This window comes from Mixophyes fleayi, chromosome 5, assembly GCF_038048845.1.
Source record: "Mixophyes fleayi isolate aMixFle1 chromosome 5, aMixFle1.hap1, whole genome shotgun sequence".
In the NCBI taxonomy this organism is placed as follows: domain Eukaryota; kingdom Metazoa; phylum Chordata; class Amphibia; order Anura; family Limnodynastidae; genus Mixophyes; species Mixophyes fleayi.
The window spans coordinates 188,743,178-188,760,085 of record NC_134406.1 but is presented as its reverse complement, the minus strand read 5'-3'; the positions used below and the strand labels follow the sequence as shown (position 1 = coordinate 188,760,085).

The following is a 16,908-nucleotide window of genomic DNA, read 5'->3' as shown; positions in this document are numbered from 1 at the left end:
TTCCTATCACCATTTTCCCTCTGTTTCTTTACTTACCATACCTGCCCTTTTTACTTCTATTTCTTCTGTCTTCTCTTCTGCCTTCTTTCTTCCAGCTCCTCTCTCCTGCCGCTGCTCACTGAATATGTCGGACGTGATGACGTCACGCCCGACATTCAGTGAGAAGCGAGGAGGGAAGAGGATGCTGGGTCCTGTGCGCCGTCGGCTTGGTAAGTTATTTTTTGGGTGTAGGGGTTCCCCCTGGGCACGGCACCCCTGTGACAGTGCTGCAGCACCCTTGGGAGCCGCGGCCACACTTTGGAAACCGCTGTTCTATAGGAAGACTACCGCCGTCCTTGTTAAGTAGGCTTCTCCTTGCTTTTCTTTTTTTTTGTGTAAGAAGGTTCAGATCAGGGAAAGGGCTAATCTGTCCTGATAGTACTTATAAATATAGGGATGTATGGTTTTTGTGCTGTTCATGTCATTTATAGTTCTGTGGTTTATTACTATAGTTGTGTGTCTCAAATTGAATTCAGGGGAAAGGGGTGTCTGCAATGTATGTTATACAAAGCATCTTGTCCTATATGAGCTTGTCTCTTAATTCACTGTAACACCTTATGCTGTTTAGTCTACCAAAAATGCGTATCTCCACTTCTTACATTTGCCAATTAATAATAAAACTTATGCAAGCATTATGTACTACCTGATAGGTTCATCTCCTCTATTACTATATAGGATATTAGGATGTGGAAATTGCATAGCATATAGTGACATATTTTCTTTCCATATTGTTTAATAAATAAATATTTTTGTATTAAGGACATTCACATTTGGATGCCCACTGGCCACATGCGGCTACAGTTTATAATGAATTTTACGTGGCATCAGGATCTCTGGATACTGAGCACTAAAGCTGACTGCTGGTCCATGGATTATTGTTTTATAAAATAAAACAGTAAGAGAATATGTTATTGCAAATAGAGTGGTACTATAAGTGTCAGACGTTGTCTTGAATCCCGTTAATGGGAGATCCCTACCGCTTCTTCATATTAAGTGCAGCATCAGAAAGATGAAAACCCCTTGACCCTTGATTAGAAAAGCAACAGGCAATGAAAGATTGCTCAATGGGCTGTGTACACTATAAAGGAGTATTTATAGATACAGTATAGGAATGAAATTGCATGGTAACAGCTCAGCATTTTAACAGCATGACACTGCTGTTTGATCAGGAACAACGATTCTCCATTTTGGTGATATAAGTTTTTCTTCCTTTTGAATTATTCTGAACCACAGATAGTCTGAATCAATTTCAGTTATTCAATATACAGTACATCAGTATATTTAGCATAAACTATCCTGTCTTTGATAGAGATTAGACTTGACCATATATATTGCTCAAACTCTTGTTCAGCCACATCCAAAAAGTTGGAGGAAATGGGATAAGTCCCCATCAACAAGCTTTAACCACTCTGATCCAGTAGAAGTGTGTTGGGGCCACCACTAGTATCATCATCATCAGTTATTTATATAACGCCACTAATTCTGCAGAGCTGTATAGAGAACTCATTCACATCGGTCCCTGCCCCATTGGAGCTTACAATCTAAATGCCCTAACGTACACACACACACACACACACACACAACACACACTAAGGGCAATTTAATAACAGCCAATTAACCTACAAGTATGTTTTTGGAGTGTGGGAGGAAACCCATGCAAACACAGGGAGAACATACAAATTCCATACAGATAAGGCCATGGTCAGGAATCAAACTCATGACCCCAATGCTGTGAGGTAGAAGTGCTAACCACTAGGCCACTGTGCTGCCCAGTATGTTGGTTAATAACTCTTGTCCAACCCCCAGTCAGTTACTAGAAGGGCCAGGTTTTGTGCATATCGCCTGCAAACTCAGTCTGCGCATGCTCAGAACGTGATGATACGCAACAGAACGCAGCCACATCCAAGTCATCTTTGAGCGATTATTACTACAACCTACAGTTTCAGAGAGGGAACGGGCGGGGAATGGGCGAATACACATAGGCAATGTACAGTAAGGACTCTTCCGTGCAGCCACGTCCAATCATAAATGACTACATTATTGACATGTAACATTAATGGAATATATATTTTTTTTTTCAATGCATATTTTTGAGATTTTATATTCCACATATTGTATGTGGATTGTATGTGTCCTACACAATCATCATATTCAGCTTTTGCTAATCCATGCAAGACAGGGCAGTAGTAGTTGAAGTTAAATGCTTATGAATGCACTGTTCTGTGTCCAATTTTCATTTATTTTACTGTACTTTACTTCCTTAAACTGCACCAAACCTACAAACATGTTTTCCTTTCTTTCAGCTGTTTTGCTCGTTCGAATATCTATCTGTTTTTTCTGGAAAGCGTGCTTGGGTCAATGAAGAAAGCACATGTATCAGGAAATGGCACTACTGGCAGGAAAAGCAGAGGCCGACTTCACCTCATTCAGGTTCAAAAATGTAGAGAATCTATGTGAAGTACGGACAAGGAAAGGGGTGTTCTACAAAACAGCAAAGCTCCTCCGCCCAGGTGAGGAAAGATGTTACAGAGGACAAGTGGAGGACAGAGTACGACATGTAATTATCAATGTAGGGGGTATCAAATACCGGATCCCATGGACCACACTGGAAGACTGTCCATTGACACGATTAGGAAAACTAAAAGCCTGTAATAATTATGATGAAATCATGGATGTTTGCGATGACTATGACATCAACTGCAATGAGTTCTTCTTTGATCGTAACCCTTGTGCCTTTAGGACTATTATGACTTATTTGGCAGCTGGGAAGCTGAGAATATTGAGGGAGATGTGTGCCCTTTCCTTCCAGGATGAACTTATATACTGGGGGATAGAGGAAGAGCAACTGGAGTGGTGCTGCCTTAGAAAGCTGCAGCAGAAGGAAGAGGAACTAGCTGAGGCCAAGATGTATGAAGGTGAATTTGGCACCTCCAAGGAGAATTCACAAAGTGCCTTGCAGGACAGTGGGCGCTTGGCCCAATGTATGAAGCATCTCAGGGACATGGTGGAGAACCCTCACTCAGGGATTCCTGGAAAGATTTTTGCCTGTTTGTCAGTCTCTTTTGTGGCCATCACAGCAGTCAGCCTCTGTATCAGCACCATGCCAGACTTCAGAGAAGAGGAAGATAGGGTAAGTGTGACATTGTTTTCATTCACAGAAATGTTGCTTTGTAAACTGAACTAGAAATCTGTCAATTAGAATTTAGTTGTTTGCTATGAGTTTCAGCACCTTTTTGTATAGTCATCTATGCACCGATATTCATGAACAGACCCCTTTGTTGCTAGAAGTTGTTCTACCACTCCCAAATTTGCTTGCACTAGAGGTAGAACTATACCCTCATTTGAATTGTTTTGCAGCCTGGGGTGCTAATTAATGTCTGCTTTCATGACCATATGCACAAGTTGGGATCACCACTTGAAAACAGTGGAACATCGAAGTTAGAAAATGGTGAGTGCTCCCTTCTTCAGACCATAGGCCACCTGATCACAGACCTGGGTGGTCAAGCACATAATGGCCGAGGCAAGAGCATGCCTTTGATTGCATCCCTTAATTTCCATCAAAGAACACATACTGACAAAGCAAAATGGCGGCATTTGTTGAACAGCAGGCGTGTGCCCTGGCAGATAGGAGGAGTTGGGCAGAGGGATGGTAACCATTGAGTAGTACAGAGTAGGTACACCTAGAGAAGTATAAAAACAAGATATCATTTTGCTTGCTTTCTCCAGCGAAAGCTTCCTATGCTAATCATGGCTAAGCCTGTTTAATAAGAGCTGCAGCAGTAGGTGTTCAGTTGCAATCCTCCTTTCACTGTTGCCATCTCAGGAACTTAGTATCAGAAGATAATGAAAGGAAAAAATACTTTATTATTATTTAAATAAAGCATTTTTTTTCAAAGGTATAATTATCTGGGGTTTTTTAAAAATATATTTTAGATATTTATATTCATTTGTTTATATTTTTCCCCACAAAGTGGAACTGAAAGACCAAGCCTGGGGTTTTAGTTACACTATGCTTGCATGAGCCAGCTAGCCAGGACATGTATGTAGTTATGACCCTCGATACTCTCCCAGCAAAGTGATAAGTAACGCCTTACAGCTGCCGGCCAAATTCGTCCGCAGCTTAGTATCATTTATCTGCTCCAGTGATATTTTAATAATAAGCGGCAATATAAAATCTGTGTTATCACTGCAGATCAATAAATAGGGGCCTTCAGTGGTGTTAAAGCAGTGATGTCACAAGGATTTACCAGCAGAAGGCAGTCCCTGGATAGTGCAGGAGAATAAAATAGTCCTATGCTGTCTCCTCTCTCTCTCCTGTCTACCAGTGCTATTAGATCTATTTTAACTAGATCTAGTGGAAATATCTTTAATAAATCCACTTTATATTGAATCCTTTGGTGTAGGCAAAAGGGAAGACCTTTAAAACAATTTCCCAAGTTTAAAATAAGAATAATAAGAATACAGTATAAAAGTGTAAAAAAGTTAATAAATAAAAGAAAGATATTTAGTTGTATTTACATCCATATAATTAAATGTTTTCTTAAAAATAAACAACATATAATTCACATCAAAATGTACCCCAAACCTAAAACTTGGCTTGGCATGAAGTGTCTGTAGATGAAGTAATTAATATGAATAACTGCTGTTCATGCTTGGTAAGACCATTATAAGAATCATCATGTTTGTCTATTATTATGGAAAAATCTATCTTGAGCAGAGACAATAGGAACTGTGTTTCAATTTGAGAAAACTATACTCTTCATAAATACTGTGAACACTGTATGGAGCAGAAATGTAGCTAGTGAAACGAACTATGTAACTAACTACTGAATAGTAAAAGTCATCATTAAAAACTAGAGGGCTTGTGTAGAGTTGGATGTATCTCTTTATTTTTTTGCCTAAAATATGCTTTTCTGTACTGCACGTCTACACCAAAAATGCAGATGCATTCATATATAGATTTTGTTGCTTCTTATACTTACAACTCCTTAAGACTAGAGTGTGGATGAGGGAGGAAGGGGACAGGCAATTGTAGGCTGAGTGCAGTAAGGGACAGGGTTCATGTAATTGCGACTGAAGTAGAACTGGACGCAAACTCATATACACCTGTGAGGAGTCTTCTGGGTACTTGAGAGCTGGTGCTACAAGACTCAATGATGATGATCAGCAGTATTAACTAGTTGCTTCTGATTAGCACCTCTAGTTGATAGTACTTAGTTCATTAGCATGTATAATATATTAAATGACGTCACAGCCATTCATTCATGTTACTTAATTGAGATTTTCATTTGGACTGTGGCAGGAAAGAAGATTTCTATTTCAGTTTTAAAGGAAAAAGCAACATATGTTTGTATTTAATTTAATTGCATTTGTATTTATGCATGTCAGGGCACTATTCTCCCTTGTGTATATGACACTTCATTATATATTGAATTGTATACAAATTGAGTAATGCGACATTTGCATTTACTACTAAGCAGTGGTCAAAGTAGACATTTAGAAGTTGCAGCATGGAAATTTAGAAGAAGCAGTAGGATACCAGCCCATTGATCAGCCATATCTACTAATCAAACACAGCATTAAAACCACTGACAAGTGAAGTAAATAACATTGATTATCTCAGTAGAATGACACCTGTCAAAGAGTGGGATATATTAGGCAGCAAGTGAAAGCTCTTAAAGTTGATGTGTTGGAAGCATAAGGATCTGAGAAACTTTGACGAAGGCTAAATTGTGATGCATAGATGACTGGGTCAGAGCATCTCTAAAATGGCATCTCTTGTGGGGTGTTCCCGGTTGTTATGTGCGTATTGTCGCTAACCAATAACGATTGTCGAACCTCGATTTGTGTTTCCAAAGCACAAAGATTTATTCGCAATAAGTGGAATAATATGCTCAAGCGAAGTAATAGTAAATACAGCCGTTACTTATCGCAGGCGCTCTGGATCCAGTGCAGTCATTCAATCCTGAAGTCTGGGGACAAGATGTCTGCACTCTGGATCACAAGCTGCTGCTTATATACACAATCAAATACAGTAATACAATGAAGATGGTATAGCTTGCATCTATTGGTCCGGGTCTCAGGAATGTCCAAGGGGTCGTCAATCATTGGCTGGTTCATCCTAAGGAATCCAAATGAGGGGGTCATCTCTGCAGGGGGTATGCTCTGCTCTTCCCGCCAGGATTCCTTAGTCTTAAGTAGTTCATAATTCCCTATCATTCATAACTTGCGTATGCACTCTGCGATTTCCTCGCAGAGTGAACCAAACAGTAGGATATGTAATAAGGTTCATTATGATACCACTCATGATGTTATTCCTTTAACCCATTCCGTGTATTTCACTAATATGCATGTAACTCTGATATAACATATAAATACTACTATATTTCGACATAACTGACTATGTGTTGCAACTACCAATAATGTGTACTATTTTATAAGTATGCGTGTTTGTGCGAATGTATGGTAAAAGACAGATTACTGTTGCTGCCACGTGTAGTGGATGCGTACGCCCTTTCACGCCGTAGCGTGCCCTTGTACGTTGTAGCGTACCGTATGCATCTTTTTAGACAAAGACAACCAAGTTTGCTAGACTTTAATTGAAATTACTTTATCCAATTTGCTGACTTCGACAGTTCCACCCTTTGATAGTGTAATAAACTATCACCCAATCACCGTTTCAAGTTCAGGATTATACAATACTTCTTCACAGACCATGATCTCAGTATCTGGTACCACCCTTTCAGTCTCTTTCTCAGTGTTACTCCCATGAGACCGTTTTCCACACTTCAACACAGTAGGAACACATTTGACAACTAAACCAATTGCTAAGATGACACCCAGTATAAGGAGAAGGAGCTTACCTACACTCGCAATCATTTCCTGTACCCACTCCCCCAGACCGGAGAACCATTTTGCTGGGTTCAACCATGAGAACCAACCCGCCACCTTTTCCCCGACCTCATATAACGAAGAATTATGGCTCTTTCGAAATTCCCATTTCAGCTGCAAAATTTCATCCATCTTCCGGTCTATAACCTCTTTAGGGTCATCAGTATTATTAGTAATGTACGTGCAACATTTGACACCGAACTGGGTGGCCAGTGTCACACAGTACCCACCAGTAATAGAGGTGAGATAATTTAGTACCAGTCTATGTTGCACCAACTCCTTCTTGTACGCTTGTAGCTCCCTTCCAGTATACCTGAAAGTGTCAGCATACATCTCGGTGATATTATCTATTAATTTAGCTAGGTCTTGAATATATTTAAAGTTTAATGTTCCCCGAGCGGTCCTGGTGAGATCTAGAGCAACCATAACTTGGAAACCAGCAGTTTCACTAATCAATTTTGTAGCTATGGGTTCCTCACCAGGAATCATATTTCTCTTGCCACGGTGTTCATACTGTGTGTGTATGTATGGTGGTGATGTAGTCTTGTGAATATCTAACATTTCTTCATGAGTAATAGTCATGATTTCAGGAACCAGTTTAGCTAGGAAACACAAGCCCTTGGAACTCGGAGTCACCCAGGAATAAGCTTTCCTTCCACAAACAAAATACACATCATCAGGGAGAACATAAGGAACAGTATGCCCATGAATTATATCACACAGAGTTTTGATAAAACTACCCATGCCTAGTGTCTCCATCTGCTCTAGACACGTGTCGGCATTAATGATATTTTCACATTTATCTGTAGAGACTTTTCCAATGGATACCTTCTTATGTTTGGTTATACGCCCTAACTTGTGACTTCCATCAACATTCCTACCTAGTAGTGACCTTGTGAGTCTCTCTCTAAAATGAGTGTGGCGAGCCATTGTCTGATCTGATAGGTCAGCCTCCCAATTCTCCAGGCGCTTTGCATGAGATATGTTTAGGCACAGCAAAGATCTGCCTATGGAGTATTGTCGAAGCGTCAGACTAGGGGACCTAGTGTTATTGTACCTCCCTTCTATGGGCCTCCCACCCCTTAATTCGAGTACTTCGGATATGTTTAGAGGGAATGGCACTAGTCCTATGTTATGCTGCCCTTGAGGCACGTGAGAGCACACCCAACACTCGGTTTGGTTTAGCACCTTACCCACCAGGGAGTGATAATCCTCCAAAGGATGCCCGCCTATATTCAGAGTACTGGGGGACTGGCATCGTTGGATGCATCTCTCTTCAACTAGGGAGTTGCAGAACTTGCAGATACAATACTCATCAGACAATAGCCCCTCGCACTGCCTCCTAGTTCCTGAGCTAGCAGACCTTTTCATAACCCCTGGACCAAGTTTGATAATGGGCTGCTCAGGATATCCTATTAACTTTTCTTCAGCCTCCATTTCATCCGTATCACTCCCAGAACTCTCCTCCGTCCTCCATCCTCCTTCACAAAAATAGAATGTCCTAGAAAAAGTAAAAACAAGGGAAATCCTGGAACAAAAGAAAAACAAAAACCGCCACTCCATCGCTGGAAAGATAGTTCTGAGGCAACGTCTCTGGTTCAGGTGTCTCAACTGCAGGCTTTAGGTCTCCCGGAACAGGCTCACAAGTGACAGCTCTATGTCGTTGGTCTGAGTCTTGTCTTGCACTTTCTCCGGATTATGGACTCTCCTGCAGTGGGTGGAATGGACCCAAGTGTCTCTCTCTGCAACCTTCAGTGATGTAGTACTGGTCAGCAGCACTTGGTACGGGCCTTCCCAACGGTCTGTTAAACAACCTGAACGTAGGAAATTGCGGATCATAACATAGTCTCCAGGTTCAACATCATGACAGTTCGTTTCTGGCATACCAGGTGACAGCATTTTTAGTTTTTGTTGTTGTTGTTTCAGCTGTCTACTCATTCTTATAAGATATTGTACAGTCACTTCATTATTACACTTTAAGTCGTCTTGTGGACTCACGATCAAATGAGGTTGTCGTCCGAACAGTATCTCAAAGGGGGACAGATTAAGTGGAGGTCTAGGAGTGGTTCGAATGCTGTGGAGGACCAACGGCAAAGCCTCAGGCCATGCCAACCCAGTTTCAGCCATTATCTTACCTAGTTTGTTCTTCATAGTACCGTTTACTCTCTCCACCTTACCACTGGCTTGTGGTTGGTAAGGGGTGTGAAGTCTGCTACTGATTCCCATGAGTTTACACATATTTTGGAAGATATCACCAGTAAAATGGGTACCCCTATCACTTTCAATGATTCTAGGGATACCGAACCTACACACAAAGTCTTGTACAATTTTCTTTGTAGTGAACACAGCAGTATTAGTGGCTGCCGGATATGCTTCTACCCAACCGGAAAACACATCAATACACACTAACACATACTTTAGATTCCTGCACGGTGGTAATTGAATATAGTCAATTTGTATTACCTGAAAAGGGCCGTCTGTAGGAGGGATGTGGGATGGCTCAGTTGGAATAGTTTTCCCAACATTTTTCCTCAAACAAGTAAGACATGACATTGCTTTCTTACCAGCTTGAGAGGAAAATCCGGGAGCACACCAGTATGCTCTCACCAGTTTGCACATACCTTCTTTACCCAGGTGAGTCAGGCCGTGTGCTGCTTCAGCCAGGCTTGGATAGTATGTTCGGGGAGCTACAGGCTTACCTTGTCCATCCCTCCATAGTCCTGAGGACTCTTGACCACATCCCTTCGCCTTCCAGACCGCCTTCTCCTGCAGGGAACACAAATCTTGCATTTCAATTAATTTCTGGGTGTCTAATGTCTGAAAAACCATCATAGTCTCGGTCGATACAGTCATAGGTTGCCCTGCTGCCCATTTAGCAGCTTCGTCTGCCCTGTTGTTGCCCAATGACACTGGGTCTTCTTCAAAGGTATGGGCTTTGCACTTTATGACGGCTACTGTTCTGGGTAACTGTATCGCTGTCAGAAGTCCTTTTATGTGTTGTGAGTGTGCTACTGGTGTACCTGCTGCTGTCGTAAAGTTTCTAAGACGCCAAAGGGCCCCAAAATCGTGCACTACCCCGAAGGCGTACCTAGAGTCAGTATATATATTGGCTGATTTACCCTCTGCCAATTCACACGCTCTCCTTAGTGCTACTAGTTCCGCCACCTGGGCTGAGTGAGGTGGACCAAGGGGTTCAGCTTCTACCACACCCTGATCGTCTACAACAGCGTAACCAGTACATAGCTCTCCTGTCTCTGTCTGTCTATGGCAACTTCCGTCTATATAAAACGTAAAATCTACTTTTTCTAAGGGGGTGTCACGTATGTCGGGCCTTGCAGTAAAGGTCTGATTCAGGTGTTCCATACAGTCATGCTTGTCAGTATTCTTGCCTAACTCATCATCAACCAGGGTCTCCTCACCTCCCACCCTTTGTGTCTCTTGAGACACATACGGAAGGTATGTAGCTGGATTTAAGGTGTTACATCGTTTGATGGTGATGTTTGAGGGTGCCATCAGGGCTAGTTCCCATTTTGTGAATCTAGCTGAAGAAACATGTCTGGTTTGGGCTGAATTTAACAGAGCTGATACAGCATGGGGTGTATAGATGGTTGAATTATGACCTAATACTACATCTTCGCTCTTACTTACTAAAAGGGCCGTTGCTGCTACACTTCTGAGACATGTTGGGAGTGACCTTGCCACATTGTCTAATTGTGCACTGTAGTATGCTACCGGTCTGCTAGCGTCACCATGTTTCTGTGCGAGGACACCTGCTGCACAGCCATCAGCTTCTGTACAAAATAGCTCAAAAGTCTTTTCATAATCAGGTATTCCCAATGCAGGTGCTCTTGTCAGACTATCTTTAAGGTTAAAGAACGCTTGCTCTGACTCTTCTGTGTGTACAACACGCTCTGGTTTTGAGGAAGAGACTAGCTCCTGCAATGGTAATGCCAGAATAGAAAAACCTGGGATCCAGGACCTACAGTATCCACACATCCCCAAGAAAGTACGAATCTGCTTCTGGCTCTGCGGCAGGGTCATGTGTTGTATGGCCTCAATTCTGTCGGTTGTCAGGTGTCTTAACCCCTTAGTGAGGCAGTGTCCTAAGTATTTGACCTTAGTCTGACATGGCTGTAATTTATCCTTTGCCACCTTGTGCCCTGTTTGTGAAAGATGAAGCAACAACAATTTAGTATCATGCAAACATGACAAAAAAGAATCAGAGCATAACAACAAATCGTCCACATATTGAATTAGAACAGACCCATTGTGGGGTTGAAAGGATTGCAAACAGTCATGTAAGGCTTGGGAGAAAATACTGGGGCTGTCAATGAACCCCTGGGGTAGTCTGGTCCATGTGTATTGCACTCCCCTGTAGGAGAATGCAAAAAGGTATTGGCAGTCAGGGTGAAGAGGGACTGAAAAGAAAGCAGAACATAGATCAATGACAGTAAAATAACTGGCAGACGGTGGAATCTGCATGAGGATGACAGCTGGATTCGGCACTACGGGGAATTGGCTCTCAACAACTTTGTTAATTCCCCTTAAGTCCTGGACTAATCTATAGCCCCTCCCCCCACTCTTCTTCACAGGAAAAATGGGACTATTTGCTGTACTGGCTGTATGAATTAAAATCCCTTGTTGTAACAGCCTCTCAATAACAGGATATACCCCTAGTTCCACCTCCGGTTTTAATGGATACTGTGGGATTTTTGGAGCTATCCTACCACTTTTTAGATTGACCATGACAGGGGCTACGTTTGCCATCAGTCCAGTGTCCTGTCCATCTCTGGTCCATAGGGAACCTGGTATTCCCAGCAACATCCCCTTTACTTGAGATGGACTTTGTTCTATAACAGTAGAGTGTAACATTAACCTTTGAGGGGTGTCCAATATATCCTGTACCTCATGTGCGACCTTCTCCGGCATATCTAAGAACACACCATCAGAAGTACAGTATATGACACATCCCATTTTACATAACAAGTCTCTCCCTAGCAAGTTAGTAGGAGCCGCTGCAGCCAAGAGAAACGAATGCTTAGTATGCAGAGGCCCGATAGTAACTTCGGCGGGTTTAGTTAGAGGATAATGTAACACTTTTCCCGTTACCCCCATAGCTGGAATAGTTTTACTGGTCACCTGTAGGTTGAAAGGAGAGGTTATCACAGATCGGGCCGCCCCTGTATCTTCAAGAAAAGTTTGTTTCCTACCAGATATGTCAACTATCATTGTTGGTTCTTCACTCTGACTCTCAGTTAACCTCACTGGCTGTAGACTACAGGTATGACCTGACCCCTACCGCTGACTATTGATTTCCCGCGCAGCATTTGCTGCCGTAATATGCGCGGGTAGATGTGAGTCTTCTGGTCTATGTGAATCCCTCCTTGGAGGATATCTATGTGACCCACATTTCTGTGTATTGAGTCTTTCCTTTTTACACTCTCTAGCGTAATGTCCTTCCTCGTTACAGTTGAAACACCTGATCACTTTAGGTTTCCGGTTATATGGGTTGTATGCTGGTGGTCGTGTATGCACCCCTTCTAGAGCCTGTATACTTACCGTCATTAACCTATCACTTTTCTCTTCCCTTTTTCTAAAAAGGTTCTTGTCATGCTCCACAGCAGACTCCCTAAGAGAGTCTACCGTGACGCCTCTCCAATTAGGTAATGTGGTTTGTACTCTCGTCTTTAAGTTTTCTCTAAGGCCATCCATCAGTACCCCTACAGCTACCTCTCTGTGATGTGGATCCTCACTTATGTTGGATATCCCAGTGAATCTTGCGATCGCTGTTATAGCTCTAGCAAAGTAATCTGAGGCAGTTTCACTATCCTTTTGTTTAATGGTGAAAATCTTACTCCAATTTACTACTACTGGAAAACAGATGGCTAAGTGTTTGACAATTTGTTCTATATTCCGTTGGTTAATCTCATCAGTCAAGGTGTCATCTTCCTCCAACAAACAATCTTCAATAAATTTTTGTATGTTAGTATTGGGAGGAAGACACGCCCTCAACACTACCCGCCAATCCTTACTGGTTGGTTCGTGAGCATTTCCTAAGTCTTTAACAAATTTCTGACATTTAGCTAACTCTTTTCTAGGATCTGGGAATTCAGTCATAATGGAACGTAATTCTGATCTAGTCCAGGGACAATGCATTGTAACATTTCTTAAAGGAACTACACCATCCTTATCCGGTTTCCCATTGGGAACTGATATTGTGCGGATCGGGAACGCACCCTCTGGTACACTGACTTCAGGAGACACTACAGGATTTACTGGTCCTAGATTTAGAACGCTTTCACTCCTAGTGATCACGCTACTCTCACCTATCTCAGCCATTTTCTCATACTTGCGCTGAGCCTCTAGTACACTAACGGCATGGGCAATGGCCGAAATCACAGTGGGTTCATCTTCACTTTCAGATACACTTGATTTAAACTGGTTTAAAACAGGATACAACTTAGCAATTTTTCTATTTTCAGTTTTAACAACGGCTGTACTTACCCCTCCCACCACATAAGGTGGCGGGGGCGCGCTTGCGCTGAGTTCGCCACGCTTCGCAACGGTTACATCCGCCTTGCGCGCGCTTTTCGTCACGCCTACTTCCGGTTTGCATTCGCTGCTCTGCCACATGTTACTTTCCATTTGCCACAATTTTAAACAATCATTATGTTTATTCCTCACTTTCGTTGAGGTAATCAACCATACTTTATCTTTTACGGTATTTAGTACCTCTGCATTAAAACTTCCTATTGTTGGGAAAGGCCTATCACAAGTTTTGGTCATCTTGACCCACGTGTCACAATACACAGTTGCGTATGCACCATATTTCTTACACATGAGAAACTTCGCTGAACCAATAGGGCCTTCCTTAGGCAGTACACTGACCATCTCTAGCGTATGCTTAGCACCCATGTTGAACAATATACCTTCTACCCGGAACACAGACACACCGCAATGCTCTGTTCCTTCCGGCCAAATGTGAAATACAGACACACCGCAATGCTCTGTTCTTTCCACCTAATAATTTCAACTCTGTTGCTATACTCACCGCTAGAGATCTATAATGCTCAGTGAACATATTTCCTTTAGCCGCGTTCACTCGCTTTTCTCGCCCCTGGCGAGGATCCCTAATACAGAAATATCACTGTGGGCCCCAAGGGCTATCAGCTCCTCGATACCCTGGCTCAACCACAAAATCTGCTGAGTTTATTATCGCTGGGAGCGCAAGTTAATACAATCAACCTGCCTTTCCAGTATAATTCCTCCTAGCTGCTTCACCAATTCGCACTAACGGTGCGATCGGATCGCACTGCCTACCAATACTAATTATTAGCAAACCTTGCGATCTATTGGTAGCGCTTTGCGAAAACCCGGTTTTCGCATTCGGTATACCTACCCTGTATACCGTCCTTCAGTTGGGCAATCCGCCTCGTCAGACAGCAACTGAGCACAATCCACAATAAAACAGTGTATCTACGTTACAACATCACACACTATACACCTTTTCTGCGCAGAAAATCAAAAGTTCCCAACAACAGTAATAATATCTCAGAGGCTTTCACAAGTAATTATACTATACATGTACAATAACTATCAAAACGATTGTTTAACCACGTGGCAAGTCTACCGGAAGTTCGCGTACGCACAGCAGGAAATACACATACGCTAAGCAATGCAATACAGTTAAAACGCACAATGACAGAAAAAAGAAACAGTTTTCTCTTTTGTCCCTAGGTTCTAGTTAGCGTGCCCTAGATAATGCAAAACGGACATTCGGTTTCGCAACACAGAGTAAAATTCAGGTTTTGAACACCATGCGTTCTTACGTTTATGACGCGTCTCCACCCTTTGTTGAGGAACCGAAATCCGTTGGTCTTGCGTATCATCGGCAACGAAACCTCCAAAGCTCACGAGCCCCCAAATTGTTATGTGCGTATTGTCGCTAACCAATAACGATTGTCGAACCTCGATTTGTGTTTCCAAAGCACAAAGATTTATTCGCAATAAGTGGAATAATATGCTCAAGCGAAGTAATAGTAAATACAGCCGTTACTTATCGCAGGCGCTCTGGATCCAGTGCAGTCATTCAATCCTGAAGTCTGGGGACAAGATGTCTGCACTCTGGATCACAAGCTGCTGCTTATATACACAATCAAATACAGTAATACAATGAAGATGGTATAGCTTGCATCTATTGGTCCGGGTCTCAGGAATGTCCAAGGGGTCGTCAATCATTGGCTGGTTCATCCTAAGGAATCCAAAGGAGGGGGTCATCTCTGCAGGGGGTATGCTCTGCTCTTCCCGCCAGGATTCCTTAGTCTTAAGTAGTTCATAATTCCCTATCATTCATAACTTGCGTATGCACTCTGCGATTTCCTCGCAGAGTGAACCAAACGGTAGGATATGTAATAAGGTTCATTATGATACCACTCATGATGTTATTCCTTTAACCCATTCCGTGTATTTCACTAATATGCATGTAACTCTGATATAACATATAAATACTACTATATTTCGACATAATTGACTATGTGTTGCAACTACCATTAATGTGTACTATTTTATAAGTATGCGTGTTTGTGCGAATGTATGGTAAAAGACAGATTACTGTTGCTGCCACGTGTAGTGGATGCGTACGCCCTTTCACGCCGTAGCGTGCCCTTGTACGTCGTAGCATACCGTACGCATCTTTTCAGACAAAGACAACCAAGTTTGCTAGACTTTAATTGAAATGACTTTATCCAATTTGCTGACTTCGACACGGTATGCAGGGGTTAGTACCAACCCAAAGTGGTCTAAGAAGGACAACCAATGAAGCCATGACAGGGTCATGAGCGCCCAAAACTCATTGATGCACCTGGTCAGCGAAGGCTAGCCCGTCTGGCCCAATCCCACAGAAGAGCTACTGTAGCACAAAGTGCTAAAAAAGTTAATGCTGGCTATGATAGAAGATTGTCAGAATATACAGTGCATCGCTTATGGGGCTGCATAGCCACAGACTGATCAGAGTGCCCATACTGACCCATGTCCACCGCCAAAAGCGCCTTCAATGGGCACGTAAGCGCCAGAACTGGCCCTTGGAGCAGTGGAAGAGGGTGGCCTGGTCTGATGAATCACATTTACTTTCATACCATGTTGTCACCCGGGTACTTGTGGGCTGTTTACCTTTGGAAGAGATGGCACTAGGATGCACTATGGAAAAAAGGAAAGCTGGCGGAGGCAGTGTGATGCTCTGGGCATTGTTCTGCTAGGAAACCTTGGGTCCTGGCATTCATGGGGATGTTACTTTGACATGTAATACCTGTCTAAACATTGTTTCAGACCAAGTACACCCCTTCATGGCAACGGTATCCTCTGATGGCAGTGGCCTCTTTCAGCAGAATAATGCACCCTGCCATACTGAAAAAAATGCTCAGGAATGGTTTGAGGAACATGACAGTTCACAGTGTTTACTTGGCCTCCAAATTCCTCAGATCTCAATCCAATCAAGCATCTGTGGGATGCGCTAGAAAAACAAGTCCGAGCCATGGAGGCCCCACCATGCTACATATGGGACATGAAGGATCTGCATCAGAGGTCTTGTGGAGTCCATACCTCGACGGCTCAGAGCTATTTTGGCTGCACAAGGGGAGCTTTGGAACTTACACAATATTAGGCAAGTGGTTTTAATGTTGTGACTGATCGTTTTATATATATATATACTGCCTCAATTATTCAATTATTTAAAAAAGAAACTCGCATTGGCTGGATAGTTTGAAAATATATCCCATGTTGAAGGAATGTTTTAGGTGAGGGGAAGAGACTGGGGATGGCCCAGCACCTCAGAAGTGCTTGAAACATACCCATGATTACGCTCCATGACCCCCCTGACCACGCCCATTCCTACCACTGCGATTTACACTGTCAAGCCACATCTCTACACTATGTCCACATTAGTGGTGGCATAAGTATACACAATTGTTACTCCTGACGTAA

At 42.6% G+C, this 16,908-nt stretch overlaps 1 protein-coding gene across 1 annotated transcript in view; it reads left to right on the top strand.

Moving 5' to 3' along the window:
* Nucleotides 1–2,345: 2,345 nt before the first annotated feature.
* The window catches only part of LOC142158860 (voltage-gated potassium channel regulatory subunit KCNG2-like), a 109,726-nt gene continuing 95,163 nt past the window's right edge, over nt 2,346–16,908 (top strand). The window contains exon 1 of the mRNA XM_075213188.1: nt 2,346–3,169. Within this exon, the coding sequence (XP_075069289.1) occupies nt 2,411–3,169 (759 nt within the window). The 5' untranslated portion in view covers nt 2,346–2,410. The remainder of the gene's footprint in view (nt 3,170–16,908) is intronic.